At 41.3% G+C, this 18,171-nt stretch overlaps 1 protein-coding gene across 12 annotated transcripts in view; it reads left to right on the top strand.

Annotated features, from left to right (window-relative positions):
- Nucleotides 1-14,849: 14,849 nt before the first annotated feature.
- Nucleotides 14,850-18,171, top strand: part of LDB2 (LIM domain binding 2) — a 216,518-nt gene continuing 213,196 nt past the window's right edge. For 5 of the 12 annotated variants that reach the window (XM_062575377.1, XM_062575378.1, XM_062575375.1 and 2 more), the window contains exon 1: nt 14,928-15,323. In XM_062575377.1, coding sequence (XP_062431361.1) covers nt 15,192-15,323 — 132 coding nt within the window. In that variant the 5' untranslated portion in view covers nt 14,928-15,191. The other 7 variants (XM_062575372.1, XM_062575370.1, XM_062575371.1 and 4 more) reach the window with 4 other exon arrangements.

Genomic DNA, 18,171 nt, shown 5'->3' with positions numbered 1-18,171 from the left:
ACATTTGGGGGAGGATGGAAGGGAAGAAAGAGATCACAAGAAAGTGCTGACTTACCGAAACTTTTTTTAATAGGATTGGATTCAGCCACACTTTTGATGGAAAATGTCAGGTTCAGTAGGAGAGAATGAGACAGTCCTACTCTATGATAACCAGTACCTTGGTCCGTGGAACATTTGGACTAGGTCTGGGCTTGAATTGCCAGCTTCAGAGCAGAAATTTGAACCTCAGACTTCTACACTTTTAAGCAAAGGATTTGACTGCCCAGCCACTTCCCAGGGTAATAGTCTAATGTTTACAGACTTTGTCTCCATCCAAACTGAGTAAAAACATTAATGTTGTGAAGCTTTAATAGCTAGGAAAATGTTTTCTTCCCTGACACTTCTGAAAACCAGTCTACAGGTATCTGAAGCACTGACAGATCTCACTGTAGATGACATTAGGAGTGACAGATGTTCGGCAGCGCAGGCAAATCAAGCTGTAAGTGTTTGAAGCTGGGCATCCAATGACTCGAGGCCCTCCATACCCCTGGAAATTTAAAAATTTTAGCCAAAATCTTGCTCTGCTTCAGCATCCTTACACAAAATGGAGCCCTTGCACCGTGCTATCCAACAGAGAAACTCATCAGTACAGCAGGAGGTGCCTTCCCTTGAGTATATCCTATAGTGATGAAGTTCCTGAAGGAGCTCATGAAAAAAAGAGATAATTTCTTATTCAGTGCAAGTTTTGGATAAAGTGTAGTGAATATTGTATGACAGGGCTGGCGAGGTTCACACACTGGCTGAAAGAGACCTAGTTATGAAAGACGTTCAGTTATCCTCTCTTGAGAAGCTTCTCCTGCAGTAAGAGCCTCCTGGGTACTGATACTCAGCAGCTGGAATGGGGAGGTGGCCCTGCAGCACCTAGGGATGTGGTCAGATTCTTGCAGAGGCACTTTGGAAATTCAACTGTTCCCGTGGGAGGAAAATTAACTGGACCTTTTCTTAGCACACATCTGCCACCCCTTTCAAAGCCATAAAATACTGTTAGGGCAGGGCTGTAAAGCAAATTACTCCAGCCATAATTTTATAGATTTGGTTTGGAACAAAGTGTTTTTACTAACAGGAAACTCATTTTTTGTAGAGCAGTATGAAAATGGAAAGACTTCAAAATGATTTTAATACAGTTCTTGCATGTAATACTCTCCATGTGATATAAATGATGGTTGTTCTGATTAAGCATTGACAGCCATTACCTCTGAATGCAGTTCTTCAAATAGCAGGAAATACTCAGTTAAAGCAGATTCTGCAACCTAGGCAGTACTCCTACACAGCATACTAACCTATCACTTTGTTGGAGGCCTTTACAAGGCTGTTAGCATAGTTAACCTGGTGCAGCAAAAATTATGCCTGAAAAACAAGTTTCTAAGCACTACCCTGCTTGATTCAAAGTTCTAAATTCTACTTTTAAAAGTAGTAATGCTATTTTCCAAACTATTCTGCTTGTCATTTCTATTCATTGTTTCCATGGCAGAGCTGAAAAACTAGTACAGCTGTGTTTGGGTGGTCTATTGTATACCACTGTTGGTTTTGATTATTATGTTCAACGCTCTCTTGGTATGTGTTTCACTGTCTCACTGTCTCCACACAAATAAGGAGTGGTGCTGCCTCCACCCATTGTTTATACAATTGCTTTGTGGCTACAAAGTGGGAAACCTAATTTATTTGCCCTCCTCTGCCTACAGGGACTCACATCTCCATACAGCACTTCCTAGGAGTGTGCCCTGAGCAGGAGGTTATAGTTTAGTTTTGAAGGGGGCATCGGTCTGCCCTTTCTACAGGAAAAGTCATGGAGCCAAATGTAGGACATAAGCAAAGGAGCAGGATTCAAAGTCCAAGTGATTAGAGCAGACAGGTGAGATGAAAACACCACGTTTCTGTTTCTTAGACTATGTATTTTACATTGGGCATCATCAGAAAGAAACAGAAATCCAAGGAGTATAGACAGATAAAGGCTAAGGTACAGCTGACCTGATTTTTAAATACGCTGTTACGAAGACTTGCTAAAGTCAATCAGGTAATACATAGTGTGTTTGCCTGGAATATACTGATCAGTGTAAGAGAGACTGGTTTTCAAATAACACATGTTTACAGGTCTACATTTGGGCATCACTCCAGAAGATGTGATTTATTAAAGGCTCAGAACCCTCAGATCTGAATTATGAGTAGTTAAAACATGGATTGCTGTCTGTAAGACACACACCTCATTTGCTGTGGAAGATGGGAAAATAAAAAGTGATTCCTTTGAACCAAAATTGTGAAAATGAATAACTGTGGGTGTAAAATGAGTTATTGTCTGTGTAAAATGGCAATTTTAAATACAATATGTCTGAGCTGACCAGCAGAACACATGCTGTCTTGTATAGCAGCTAGAGAGGATTGGACTAAACTAAAATTGCATTGTGGTCTGTCTTCTTTCTCTTTGTAATTATACAGCATTTCACCTTCTGCAGCTGAGGCAGGACTTTGTAGCATAGCCATAAAAAATATCCTCTAGCAGCTTGTACTTAAAGTGGGCTTAGGGCAGTTGATACTCACCTAACTGGAATCAAAAGTAGCTGAAATAACAGTCAACAGAGAAGTTCTTTAGGCCACACATTTTTTTTTTTAACTGTACTGTCTCATGTGCTTTTAATTACTTGATGTAAATGTTACCATTTTAATTTGGTTTTCATTGTGCAGTTTTCACCAAGAATAGGAAATCTGTAAAAGCAGGATTTTTAATTCAAGCGATAATTCAAAACCTTGGATGTTTGTCTGAAACTTGTCTGAACTTTCTGCATGTGCATGTGTGTAGATTAGGTCTGGAAATATATTTATTTATTTATTTATTGGTATGTAACATCTTCAGTTTGGGTTTGAGATGGTGTCAAGGTAAAAGTAAAAACAAAAATCCAGGCTATTACTTGAGCATCTCTGGATCTGAATGAGGATCAACTCCAAAGTTGCAAAGTTGCAAAAATGTACAAGGCAGGACACAACAACCTTTTATAGCCTTAAAAAATTTACTCAGCTTCTGTATTCATCATGAGCAGACAGCTGTATCCTACTTGACTTAACAGTAGAGCAGCTGGTAAGAGTACGGACAAAACTCTGGGCTGAATGGGGATGACTGCAAGCCACACAGATCATGCCGTGACCCTCCTCCCTTTCCTCTGACTATACCCAAGCCTTGAATATATATTTCAAGGAACTGTGGCCTGAACACAGGTCATTGATCACAGTTGCAGTAGAGTAAACTTCTAGTATATCTTCACATTGACAGTAAACCAGATACCAGACTTTAACCTAAAGCATTTTGCTTTCCTATAAAATAAAAATAGTCTGTCCTGAATTATAACCTTTAAAAGCATAAACAAAAACCAGAAGGCCTACTCTTTTTGACTGGCTGCTCTAATTTCCATACAATTTCCAGTTTTCTATCTCTGATTTCCCATGCACTCCTTCTTACCTGTGCTGATCTCCCATGAAACCCTGGCAGGATATCACCAGATCTGATAGTTTCTTCTGGGCTGCCTGCCATTGCTATACTTTATGTACCTCAGGATTTCTGTGGGATTGATGATGTACAATACATCATTGGACTGCTGTGACCAAACAAGGTTTGTGTGCTGCAGCTTGGCCCCTAGCATTTGCCAGAAATGCTGAGACCTATCAAGGGTCTGAAGAAAGATGAGTAAATGTGAGTGAGGGATGGAGGAACACTGCTGAAACAGAGCAGACCTTGAGTAGGAGGAGAGGTCTAAAAACAGTGGCAGGGGAAGAGTTAGTAGGTGTTTTAGAAATACTTGAAATTGAAGGGAAGATGCAAGTATTCTAGTTCAGAATAAGATGCAAGGAATGGGCTACTGGGGGAATGAAAATTGGAAACTGTACAAAAAGGAAAGGAAAAAGGTGAGTTTGGACTTGGAGAAAAATGAGCATAGGACAGGGTGATAGTGAAGAGGAAGCTTCTTCAGGATTTATTAAAATAAAAATCATTGTAACTGTACATTTAGCTAAGCTGAAATATGCTTTCCAGCCTTCGTGCAGTAGTCCATCCCTAACTGCTGCAGAAGGTTACTGGTGCTAACCAGGGGCAGAGCAGTGTTTATGTCTGTGCTGCAGGCAGGGGAGGTTTGTGAGCCTTGCAGTGATGACTGAGCCCTGTGCTGAGAAGTCAGCTGGGCATGCCGGGTGCCGCTTTAGTTTGCTTCCCTCCGGAGGAAGCCGCAGCTGCATAAGCTGCAGTGTAGGACTGTAGGTACATCAGTTTGGACAACTAGGGCATTAGTGCCACAAGGCACACTGGAGGGTGAATCTGCCTTGATAGGCAGATTCCGCTTACCTGATGCTCCTGTGATATATGTAGGAACAGCAGAAAATGGTTTGAGCACAATATGTCTATGAAAATGTCATTCTGAAATTAGCAATAAATGATGTCAGGCTCTGTGCCTGATATTTGTTCCTGGTTTCTTACAAGAAATACCATTAACTTAAATTTTAGATTGTTAAAATACCAGCATCGTATATTGTAAATCTAAAAATTAGCTAGTACAGGCACTCAGCTCACTGTCCCAAGTCCTCCATCTCACTGTCACCTCTTGCTTCCTCATCTTAATGAATACTCTCTTAGAAAGAATAGTTGTGGGAGGTGCAAGGAGACAATTTTGGAAAAGGTGGCAGCAGGGTCAGTTGTCTCAATGTTACAGCCCCATTTCCACACTGTCTGAGGTTGTAAGGACATGTACGATCCATATCTTTGTAAGAGGTTGTATTTCTCCTAAAGTGGCAGGTGCCTGCTTTTGGTTTAGACAAGAAACACCATAAGACTCTGCCAGTGTGACTCAGCTGGATTGTTTTGAATCAAAGAAATTAATGTGAGTTTTAATGTCAGCACTTCCAAAGTAGCAAAGACTTAACATGGTGTCATAGTGAATATATATACAATTAAGACCTTCTGGGAAGTGTGAAAAAGCTAACACCAGTAAACATACCGAAATTAGTCTAGACAAGTTTTCAACAAGGAACGTTATTTTAAAATGTTTCTTCTGTACCAGTTAATAAAAATGAAGTGAAAGTTTGGAATTCTTCAGAAAGATATTTGTGGCTTTGACTTCTTTATCATTGGATGTACTCTCTGAAACTGCTTGTGATAGGCCTGAGCTGAATAAATGAAGGCATGATCGCAGTGCATGTATGTACTAAGTGCCATCTACCTTGCAAAGGGAATGGTAGCAGCAAAGAGACAACTCCTGGACAGTCCCTCCATAGACCTGACTGCACATTCTGATTACACACACATCCTGATCCCCTGCCCCCACGCTGTGCTTTTAATGGCTTTATTACTCCTCTAGAAAACTGTAACCAAATGAGATTATGGCTAAACACACTAAATTCTGGTCTGACCCGTAATGCCATGCAAATCTTAATCTAAACTCAGTTTGTCAAAGTATGAAATGATTGGATTGAAATGTTGTTTTAATGGCAAATTTCAGTGTAGACTTAAGATGTATGATCACCTCCTTTGTTTTACCCTCTATATAAGATATATTACTAATAGGTGTGATTATAACAGGTATATATATATTATATATGTAATATATGAGATAGACATGTATATACACACATACTAAAATGCACATGCACATATATACATTATATATATATGAAATAAAAGGTTGTAGGAAGACTTAAGAATATTTTCAGCGCTTGTCCTGTTAATGTAAAATAGCCCTGGGATTGTCCTTATTATGTGAATAATTCTTTAGCTGACCAAATGTCATCCTTCCCTTCTTACACACTTTCCCCTTTTTCCTCCAAAAATCTTAGGGTTTTAATTTAAAAAAAATGCAAGACCTAGAATGTTCTGCATTAGAATTGCCATACCTGAACTCAGTCTGAAAGTTCATTTTTCTATCGTGTTAGGGATCAAGTGGTTTTAAAATAATTGGCATTATTGTGCTACCATTTCTAGCTAAGACACAGGAAAGTTTGCCTGCAGGTATTGTGATAACTTCAATTGCTTTTTTGATTTTGCAAGTTAACAAAAATATCTTACCGGTTAATTTACAGCCTTTTATGTCCCCTCCAAAATTTTGGTCTTTACTAGATTCACATCTGCAGTTTTATTTAATATGAGCCAGATGTTGAAATCAAGGCAACATTTATTAGGATGCTTGCACTGGAGAAGGCTTGCTAGCAACAATGTGTTGTGCTAGAAGCAAAGCTTCCTAACCAACAACGTTCAGACTTCATTTTACAAGCAGATAGATGTGGACAAATGTATATAAAATTCCAAAGCTATGGTACTTCATACATAAAATGTGATGTTGTTAAAACTGCCCGTTGCCAATACACCAGTATAAATGAGCATGCATGGTTGCTGAATCTGTGTGATAGGGTGACACCAAGAAATAAGACAACAGATAGCAGAAAGCAGAATGCAAAGCTAAAATCAAAAATCAACAGTAGTGATGAAAGCAAAAGCCGGGAGCTGAGGCTGCTGCTCTGGGGCAGCTGATTGGTGGCACCTGGCCTCCAGGAGAGGCAGCAGCTCTGGGGATCTGGGATCTGGGATCTGCCTCTTCTCTGGGGATTTCATCATCTTTTCATGCTCTCTGGAATATGTGCACATCCCAGACAGGTTTAAGATATGTCTGGTGTGTTTAAAATACTGAATTAAATACCTACTCACTTTTTTGGTCACTGTTTGGATGTAGGTTTTTGAGTGTCATTCCCAGAAGGTATGAAGTGTAGAAGAAATAGAATATATGACATAGAAAAGATAAAGGTTTATCCACTATATATTTTGCTTAGACTGTATTTTTCTGTGCAAAATTATTATTCACTAAAAGGAGAGGCATAGCCAGTCTTTCGCCCTCATGAGCTGGAACATTTTGCTCTTACAGCATAATCAGATTTTCCAAGCAAAACTCCTGGTTATTTCAGTCACATTTATGCAGCCGTACAAGGCCTTGGCAAAATTCAAGGACTGCAGAGCATGGTAATGTTTCAAATATAAAAATTAAATCAATAATATATACTTAAATTTTAAAGGCCAAATTAAAAAAAAATACAGTGCCTACAAAATACGCATGCAGGTAACTGATTGGATTTCTCATGTATTAAATGCACAGTCTACAAATGTGGAGAGAGCACCTGCACACAGTGATATCCAGAATCTAAATGGATAATATTTAGTATGCTTTCATTTCCTGGCAAGTTTTGGATTGTGCTTTGCAAGTGTAAAGGTTTAAGTCTAAGATCAAATCTTTATGAAGAACTGAGAATGAGTTTCAAACACAAAATAAAAGACTCCTAAAAAGTCTGTGTAGGAGACATTATATTCCAATATACTTCTTTTTCAGATATCATTTGGGTCTTAGTATTAAAATAATTCAATAAATACAACAGAGTGGCATTGCCTGTTTTGTTATAAGACATATCTGTTGGTTCAAAGCGATGGGATGAATGCTGTACAGGCTTTGGTGGGAGTGGTTCAGTTAAAGGATAGAGGCCTAATTATATGAACCAAAAAATTGCTGTTGAATTAATCCCTGTCTTGGTACCAGGCACAGAATTTCTCTGTGTGTCATTCCCTTTCATGCTAGTTTTCCTGTCTATCCATCACTTGTTTTACTTAGTGTCTGGAATAGTGTATGGCTGTGCTATGCAAGATCCAAATATGAATCTGTAAGCTAAAAGTTCCTGAGGAATACGGTATTTTTGCCACTGATTTCCTCAGTTTTTCTCTCTTTCTTACTGTCCCCACTAGTAAAATGGGGAGAGCTACCTGTATCTGAGAAGTTGCATGATTTTATCTTACTTATACCTAATCACTACAGTGTTGCTATGAATGTTTGTAAAGCTCTTTGAAGATGAAAATTGCCAAAGAAGTGCTAGGGATGATTATTATAAGTTAATGAATAAATTCCAACATGTATTTGATTGCCAGGTAATTCAGAAGGGAATCACCAACCCTTCCCTCTTTTCGAAGAAGAGAAGTTGACAGTCAGCTAGTTGCTAATTAGCACTCAACCAAAATGCCTCCAAAGCTGAGTGCTCCCAGTTGAGTCCTTTAAAAAGTAAGCTTTCAGCTAATTGAAATATGCTGAAAGTTGAGCGGTGGGTGAGGTCTGTAACAGGTAAATCAGTATTGTGAAGTCAAAAGAGTGGAAAACATTAAACTTTTTCAGGTAGAGACAAGAACTTTTGGGGAAACCCTAGCCAAGAGAAGCATCTCTCTTCCATGGTCACACACCTTTTCTCTTTTTCTGGCCTACTTTCTAATCTGTCATAAACAGGCTCCCTTGTTAGAGGAAGTTAGGGAGGAGGAGTTGCTTGAAAACTGTGTGCACATGTTGTTTTCCTTATTTTTTAGAAGTATATATTAAGGTGGAGGTTATAGTGATTCTTACTCAGGGCTGGGGTAAACTTAGGAAACTTGACAAATAGGCTTTGCTGTAAGATTTACAAAGCCTTAAGTTTTAGTTGGCCTTAGGTTAGAGCTGAGTGACTGTGCCGCCTGTATTTAACTCAGGTTTAGATTATATTTAAGAGAAGCAAACAATATCAGAAAGTGTCTTGGAGTTTTATGGTCCTTGCCTGTGTGCTGGTCTGATTTTTAGCTGGTGGGTCAATCTCCCAGACCTTACTTTGTTCCTGTAGCCTCTTCCCACCACCACCTTGTTGGGTGTTTTTGGCCATCTACCAAATATACCCAATAAATAAGAGAACTGTTTTCTCTGCTTCTGAAGGTTATATTCTTCCTCGGGCACTGGGAGATGGCTGCAAGGGGTAAATGACAAATTTCATCCTTTCTTTTCCCTGCTTGACTGATCTGGATTCGCTATCCTCAGGATCAGCTCTCCAGGCTGACCTCAGGGAGAACTCAACTAAATCTGTTGAGTAGCTTGGGAGAAGAATCTTCATTGCTTCGATAGCACTTCTCAGCACCAGCCTCCAATAATCACCCATCTCAAACTTCAGCAATGTGTACGGTGGCAGGAGAGAAAACACGGAGTGGAGAGAGAAGATATATCTTCCATCTATCTATATCTTCTGTGGAAGAAGATACAGAAACAGTTCAGGGAAAAAGAACTCAGGAAAGTGACAATGGGCAAATAGGGATGATATGAAGGAAAGTGAGAGAAATGGAGTTAGCATGGAGATGAGGGGAAAATGGAGAAAGAAAAGCAGACGTGTTCTTGAAGCTGCTGAATTCTGGAAAACAACCTTCATGGCCTCTTCAGAACTGCTGTAAAACCAAAGTATATGATATCTCTCTGACTTTTTGCTCGTCTGGGAGATGATCTGATCCTGTCAATAGGCAAATGTTCATTGGTATCCTTAAAGTATTGCAGTCAATAAGGAAGCCTCCTCGTATGTCAGGGGCTGAGCAGTCACACGTGGGACCTCATTCTCCTTCCTCTGAGTCTCATGGAGTTACTTCCCTTGACAGGCTCACCTCTGGCGTGGTAATGATGTGCTTTGTACCAGCAGCACCCAGATGTGATGGAGGATAGAAGCAGGCCTCCCAAATCTACTGTCCCTTGAGACTGGAGCTGTACGGTGTGATGCCTGCCATGATGACAGCACAGTGAGGAACAAACTGAAGCCTCTGGTACTTAAAGCATAAATCTCTCCCCCTTGTGAGCTGAAGAGCCAGACTGCAGCTGAGAGCTCAAGCAGCCCGATAGCCTCTCTCTGCATTAGGCACGAAGGGAGGACACTTCACAGCCCCTGAACAGTGGGGTTACCACAGCTTAATTGGAGAGAGGCATAACTCGATTTGTTTGCTGTGTCTTGGTGTGTTTAGAGGACTCCTCACTCTAACACCAAGATGTAATTTGCTCCACTTTAAATTTGTCTCCCGTTTTCCTCCCCAGCCCTACCTGCTGTAGGTTGCTGTATGTGTGCTATATGTGTGAAGCAGGCAGACTTCTTGCTCAGGGATCCGCAGGCTTCTCAATGGCTGCATTCAGTTGAGCATTCATAAAGTTCCTAGAGAAAATGTAAACTCCTTCTTGATTATGGACAAAGACCTTGTATACACTGGGGAACCTAAAAATATTTAAAATCCCTTTTCTGCTATTATCTGTTTGAAGGCACTTCAGGCAACACTGGTGTGTGTCTAGCGCTCTAACTCTTAAAAATCAAATTTATTGTCATTAAACAGGTGAAAAGAATCCTTAGAATTGTCCTATGTAAGGAATTACCATTATGTGTAATTTATGTAAGGCAGGCTTGAGTTTGCAGAAAGCCTGGAATATTTTAAAAGGTGTGAATCGTTCTTGCTGCACTGTAAACTGTGAAACACATTACTTTTGGTGCGCCCTGCTTAGGGATTTTTGAAAAACCTTTCTGCTAAAAATAATTGTGTCATTTATTAATGATAGAAGAGAATATTAATCATGACCGAAGAAAAAGAAAGTAGTCTGCATGAAAAAAGCCTGGAAGCATATAATGAGCCAGGCAAATATTTTTAACAATATAGTCAACAAATTTATTTACTTTTCTATACACAAGTTGTCTGTGAATAGACAATGTTTCCCTGAATATGTTTCTTTTTTATTTCAATATATTAATATTTCAATTTCAATATATTAACATTTAATGGAAAAAATCACACCTTCTGGGTTTCTTACAGACTGTGAACCTGTGATACGCTGTACTCTGTAGCTGTAGAAATTAATGGCAGTACTCAGTTCTGGAATCATTCAAGATGCTGTGTTTGACCTCAGTGACTGGACATGCATTATATATGATGGGGTATTGTTGAAATGTTTTTCACTGAGGATTCCAACTTTTCATAAGCAAATTTCATTTAATCACAAAACCCAACATCATGTATGAACATTCATAACAGTTTTGTTCTGTTACCAGAGGTCATCACTTGATCAAAAAAAATTTAATACTATCTGGCTTTTTATTGGGAAACCAAGGGTTTTGTATAACCAAAGGACAGTCTAAATAGGTGGTTTTGGTTAATGTTTTATAGAAATTCATGGTTACTTCAGTGGTCTCAAGAAATCTCATTTTCTCTAGCTATTAGCGCTTCCCTTGCAGTGTACCTTTAACTAAGCAACATTAAGCTCTTTTCAAGAGCTACAAACCACCTTAAATGTGTCCATACAAGCCTGACTTACTGACAAAGACCCAACAGTTAACACAAACCAGGCATAAACACAGCAATTACACCTATTTACAGCTGTATCTCTTTTCTGTATTATTACTACCGAGTGGTTGTTAAGAACAGGCTCGGAGCTGCTCCGACCGCCAGCCTGGCGAAGCGGGGGCCGTCGCTCCGGTGCCCGCGGCGCTTCCGGCAGGGCCGCGGGTTGCAGCTTGGCCGGCGTGCCGGGGCGACGAGGCGCCCGCCCGCCGCGCGGAGCCGCTCCGCGAGCGCGTCTGAGAGCGTAACGGCGGTGACGGCCTTTCCCCTCCTGACTCGGACCCCGCTTCTGTCCCGGCAAAAGCCGCCGCCGCTGTTTTGGCCAGTCTGGCCAGTCTCTCCGTCGCAGCACATCTTGGCAGCCTGTCCACACGGTGGTTTTCACACTGGTGGGCGCAGAGGGATGGGATGCGGACTCTTCTCCTCCAAAAAAATCCATGCTTCTCCCTGGAATGAAGGGAGGTCTTCATGAGGAGCTGTCAGAGCAAAGTCCATGGCTTACACGGATCCTTCTGTTTGTGCCCAGGAGAGGGCAACGTGGCACGCAGTCATCAGCCAGCTCCTAGCACCATGTCCGTGGCTCCTTGGGGCGTCCGAGGCCTGCGTGGTCAGCGCTCTCCCTGCCGGAGGGACACCAGACACGTCTGCACCTCTGCCAGTCAGACCTGGCCCCTCGTTTCTGGGCTCTCACAAGAGAGATTTCTGGGCATCCCACGTATTGGTAGCCACGCGCCCGCAGACGCACAGGCATGCTCATTCTCTGACTTGGGAAAACTAGTCCCTCCCTCTCGTTTCTCTTTGCCTCATTTTTCCTTCTGCTCTCCCTGAACCCATTTGCTCTGTTAAGGAGTATATCGGTTGTCTTAAATCTTGGGCCAGCTGTTTGTCTCTGAGCACAGGTCTGCTTTCAGTCGCTGTCCCCCGGCCGTTGCCTCGGAGCGGAGCGTGGCAGCGCGGGAGCAGCCCGGCGCGCCCACGAGCCGCGCAGCCCCTACCTCTCGCTCCCGGAGAGCAGCCCAGACTTCAAAAGCGGCAGATCCAAGTGGGAATCGAAACGACACTGTCGCTATCCCTGTAACTTTATTTTCCTTTGATTCTGCCTTCTTGTTTTACTCCTCTGCACATCGCGCTGGTCCAGATGATAACAGGCAGCGGGAAGTGCTGCTGGGCCTGCAGGGAGCAGGTCTCCAGCCCGGGACCAGTTCTTGCTGGTGGGCTACAGGTGCACTAGCATTTGTCACAAAATCGGTGGGAGTTAATAAAATATCACCACATATTTTTGCTTCACTTGAGACCTGTACACATAAGCCTGGATGGGGGGAGAGGAGGGCAATTCTGGGTCCCCAGGGAAGCAAATCATGACTTTCATTTACTTGCAGTGCTTTTAAAAAATTACTATTATTATTATTATTCCTTCAAAAAGCAACCTCTTCTGTCCCCTCCTCCCATCCCCCCAATAAGCAGAATGGAAAAAATAAATTTTAATGACAGGTTTAACTTCTTAAAACAGTGAATTTTTGCCTGGATAAAGTCCTTAAAACAGATACAGTTTTCCAGCAGTGTAAAATTCCAGCATTTTAATTCCAAAAAGCAATGCATCCCTTCTTGGATAAACATATTTTACTTTGGGTTTGCTTGGCAAACAAAAAGAAACATCTTCAGTTTGATGGGTTGTTCTTTTTGTTGTTGTTGACATTTACTTAAGTAGGTAGTGCTTTGGTCATAAAAATAAAACTGTGTACATTGGTGCTGTAACTGTAGTTTTTCTGGTCATTTTGGTTTTAGGCCTTAGGGAGCCTTGCGACACAAGGCTGGTGGACCTAGCGAAGCTTTTGCCTTGGCAGGTATCTGTTACAAACTTCTCCCCAGCCAGTGAACCTCGGCAGGGTACTGGCATGGTCATCGCAGCACGATTGAATCATATGTTGTACATACTATTTATTGCGCTCAGCATATATGGAGAGTATAGCATTGCTATATAACTAGGAAATGTTAAAAGAGAGAAATAAAATATCCCATGTACTACCTGTTGGCTCTGAGTATAGGGACAGACGCTGAGGGGAGTCTGTAAAACGGCAGAGCGCGTCACTGCGTCCGGAAACTGTTACTCCACAAAGTGTACGGAAATAGTTTTGCTACAGAATGACCGGTACCGCAGAGGCAAACAGCGCCCCAGATCAGTGCAGCAGCATAAAATGGTGGCTTTCATAATTTATCCTGAAAGAGAATTCCAAATTCAGCCCAATATGGAAAGGTACCCAAAACAGGAAATTTTCAAATTTGTCTTGAAATATTCCTACATTCACTTGGATTTGAATTAATTTTTTGATAGCAGGTGAAGCTATATAATGCTCAAATATTTTCCAGGTTTATTGCATAAAATTAGAAAGTGAAGTGGTGGGTGCCTCGATTTCCCCATCTGTGAACTGGGCAATCCTACAGTGTTCATGTAAAGCACTCTGGCTGAAAACTGCTGTGAAAACTGCCGAAAACGGTCTGATTGCTGTTCTCTTAATCATATTAGTTAACTCAATCTGTTCCTAGAGTGGTTCCATTTGCTTGAATGAATTTACATGAGAGATTAATTCAGCACTGTTTACTGTTGTTTTTACGTTTATTCAGCACTAAATAGTGCCCGATGCATTACAGCTGTGTATGAAGACGTGAGCTTTGCTTCAAAGGCTTCTCCTGCCTGTAATCTGGGGGCTCCCCTTCTCAAACCGTGCACTTTCCCATGCAGCGGATGAGCCCTTTTTGTTTTCTCTATATTTTAAGCATGTTTTTTTTGCCCACGTGAGAACATGTTTCCGGGACTCTCTTGGAAGTGCAGTTCAATAGATAAAGTTGATCCTTCCCCCCGGCGGGGTGATTCTGCTCCCTCGCCCCCTCCCCTTGCCCCCCGCACCTCCCCCCCTGCACTTTGGGATTTCTTCCACTTCCACTGTACTCTAACTGCTCCAAGATTTGTGCACTTGAGTGGTCCTGAAAATAGGAACCAGCCTCCTACCTGGCTTCCCCTACCTTTCAGCCGGAGAGCTGATTTTAAAATTATTCATGTGATCATTTATAATCAGTGCCTACCAGAATTTTTGGCAGTTTTGGGGGGTAGGTTTCCCAGCCCGTTCTTTGTGTTTTATGTTTTTCTGGGCGGTTTATGTTATTAGCATTTGACTGTTCTCCATTGTGTGAAGTGAGGTATTGAGATTATTTCTTTGTGCAAATTCTCTGTCCCCGGCGATTTTAGTCTCTGCTGAAACAGGGAGCCCAGCCTCCCTGTAGCCCTCTAACTGTTGATTTGAAATGTAAAAAAAAAAAAAAAAAAAAAAAAAATGTACAGAAGTGTAATGGGCTGTTGAAGCCACTGTAGATAAACACAAACACTTTGAACTGCCAGATCCCCACTGAAAGGAATCATCTCAGAGAGGTGAATCACCGGCTCCGAATGCAGGGCATTGCGGTGGCCTCTGTTTATGTATTTTGTAGTAATCACATTTGTGATATTACACAAGTGTGCTCTTCTTAGAGCATGATTGGCTCAGGCAGCTTTTAAACCACCTATATGCTAACAAGCCTTGCTGCCAGGTTCCTGAGGGGTCCTGGCTGGGAAAAATTAAAACCAAACCTTAGACCTCTGTCAGACTGGGAGGAAAATTATATTTTTGAACTAGTCTACAGTGTGGACAGGAAATGACCCCTTCAGAAACTGCTTCTTTAAAAACGAGCAGTGGTGCCTGAAGCTATCCAGTCTCTCTCTCTCTCTGGAGCCTGTGCTCTCTCCCTGCCTCTCTCTCTGCCTCTCTCTCCTGCTCTCTCCCTCTCCCCCCCCCGCTCTGTCTCTTGCTATAGAGGGCTCCCACAGCACTTCCCCGCCAGTGTGCTCAGCCTGTATGTGTGTGTGTGTGCGTGCTGCTACTTTGTACTGTGGAGAACACACAGCCCATGTGCTCTGTATGGATGTTGGTGATACTCTGTGTAGCTTGATTCTCTGCAAGCAGGCAAGATGTCCAGCACACCACATGACCCTTTCTATTCTTCTCCTTTTGGCCCATTTTATAGGAGACACACACCATACATGGTGCAACCAGAGTACCGAATATATGAAATGAACAAGAGGCTGCAGTCGCGTACAGAGGTAAGTCCCTCAGCCTTGTTTTACTGTGCATGGACTGTGATGGGTTTCAGCCTGAATTCCGTCTGAAGCGTCCCATTAGACAGTACAGTAGATGCAGGCATGAACCCTAATTAATTTAGTACTTTAATTGGGTAATCCCTCATTATGCTTCCATGCAGAGCAACTCTTTGAGTAGATACCAGCTTAGGCTGAAATCTGGAAATTACAGTACAGCACTTCAGGATTGATTATAATGCTGTTCTGAGGAGATTTCTTTGCCTCAGTATGTTGTTTGCTCAGAATCTGTCCTGCTGGCATTTGCAGCAATAATATTGCAAGCTATTGCTGGAGCATTTGCACAAAACTAATTCGGAAATGCTACAGATTTAGGGAGAGAGAGGAACCTTTATCTCGTTTGGTGTTGTAAACTCATTAAAATTGAAAACAAATGATAACAGAAACCAGGAGCAGAGTTTTTAAAACTTACTCCTAGGCTGCGCTTAAAGAACACATGTTCAGAACAACCGACAGAGAAATTCATGTTTATGTTTAGAGTAGAGTTGCTTTTAGCATGAGAGATGATCAGTACGTGACTTTGTTGTATAGCTGTCAAAAGTACCTAATAATGTAAACTACATTCACTGTTGGTTATGCTTTGTGTAATCTGTAACTGCTTTATACACACTGGATTTTACACCGAGATCAGCTACCACAAAGAATATGCTAAATGGAAAAGGGAAGTACTTTTGTCACTTAAAAAACGTATAGTGGAGGCTGCATCTTGATACTTAAATGGTTAAAAAAAAAAAAGCACACTTTCTGGTCTGTTAAAGTGAAGACTGTGTGGACAGAATCAGGCTGCATTTCTGCCCATGTGCCTGTGTTTGTGCAGCGAACATTCTTGGTGCTGCAATTTTTCATAGTAGTTTACTAGTGGTACCCTGAAAACATTTCACAAAGTATTAATCTTTTATAATTAATACCTTTGTAGAGAGGCAAGTATCTACTGAAATAGTGTCACGAAGCACGGTAAGGGAGTTTGGATTGATCTGTTTGTTCTATCGTAATTCTTTAAGAGAACCTGAGGTTATCATAAAATAAAACACACATGCCTGAATTGTCAGCTAAGCCATGGAGAATCTGTGACGTTTAATGTATATGATACAGCTAACAAGATGTGACCTGCTTTCTGATTGGTTAACTGCTACAGGATAACTGATTTTCTGACACTGTTATCACTGCTATCCTTAAAACATTGTTCTTGAGTAGTTGTTAAATACAGTTGATGATGCCTAAAACTCAAAGAAGCTCGTTGCCCTCAAAGTCATGGTTACTGTTTTTCAGTTTTGCCCCAAGTTTTTGATTGCTGATGATCACTGACATTTAGCTAGAAAGAGGTGTTTTGTTTTGTTTTGTTTTTTGTTACTGCTTATTTGTCCGTGTCCTGCAACTCTGTTCCTTACATTCCTGTACGTCCTAATATAATGATTTCTAGACTTTTTCAAGTAAACAGCAGAAGCATGTATCATTAGCGACTCCTTCAGCGTTTTATATAGAAGCTGTTTTGAAAAGCTGTCAATGTCAATTTAGCCTTTTTATATATTATTTTAATATTTTAATATGACCAGTTTCCAATTACAGCTCCTTTACAATTGTTACACTAGGAGAAGTTTTTGATGGACTTGTAAAACAACTTTCCCCTCTTGCATTGCTGAGGTGCGCTGAGCTAGACTTCAGTACATTTAATTGCACTTTTTGCTGTGCACATTCTGACAGATTGACTGTTCTGAGCAAAGAGGGAGAACCTACTCCTCTTTACTAGTACTGCTATGGGTTTCAGCAGGATTTTGCTTTGACAGATAGTACTTGGTTAATGAAGGCTTTATGCTTAAGCATTTTTTTCATTTACTTGGAGTAAAGATACTTTTGCCTTGTGTTCATTGTTTACATTCTTGTTCTCTGTTTTTTAATTTCTGAGATCTGTGCTGTAAGTAGTGTTGCCCGTTGAAATTTTTTTTTCTAGCCGGCTTCACGCCATCTCATTCATACTGTGATTAAAACATTTTCCTTAATAAAAAAAAATAGTTTGCAGAGATACTTACAGTGCCTAGATGTGGCAAGCTGTGTAGAATTAGGCTGGCTCCTTGGCAGGTTGGGAGCAGAAGTTTCACACTAATTTTGTGCGCTTCTAGGCATGTTTGTGATTGGTAGCTGAGCTTTCTGGAACATGTATGGCTGGTCCTGGGTTTCTTGTATCCAGACCAGTGGAACCCTGGGTATCCCGGGAAGAATGTGCTTGTGCTTTGGGTGATACAAGCTCAGTGGATGAACTTTTTTCTTCAGGAGGTCTTTGGAATAATGTAGGCACTGGTCTCTGAAGGAGACTGCTGTGAACCTCGGGGTAGGTGAGCACAAGTAGAGCAGCTTAAGGGGAAAGGAATTACAAAGAAACTCTCCAGAAGATTGGGATTAGCAAACTATCAGCTTCCATTTGGACCAAACTATCAGCTTCTGGAGAAATCCAGTGTCAAATGAGGATGCTTTAAAAATGGGAGCCAGTAGCCCATGTTTGTTCCTCCACCCCAAACAGATACTTGGAAAGCCTTTGGGATCATCTTGTTTTTCTAAGAAGTAAGAATATTCTTAATAATCTTCTAGTATCAAATTCTCTGCCATCCCTTGCAGTGGTTGATGTTCCGGGGCAGTGCAAAATGAATTCAATCTGGTTTAGTTTTACAGATGATAGATAAAGAACTTGTAAAAGTTACATACTCTGCATGTAACATCTATCTGTTCTCTCTCCTCCATCTGCAGAGCCCAACTTTGCAGTGCATCCATGTAACTGCTACTCTAAGGAGCTTGCAGACAG

Source organism: Rhea pennata, chromosome 4 (genome assembly GCF_028389875.1).
Source record: "Rhea pennata isolate bPtePen1 chromosome 4, bPtePen1.pri, whole genome shotgun sequence".
Classification (NCBI taxonomy): Eukaryota; Metazoa; Chordata; class Aves; order Rheiformes; family Rheidae; genus Rhea; species Rhea pennata.
The sequence above is the reverse complement of the archived record's forward strand: the minus strand, read 5'-3'. Positions and strand labels throughout refer to the sequence as shown.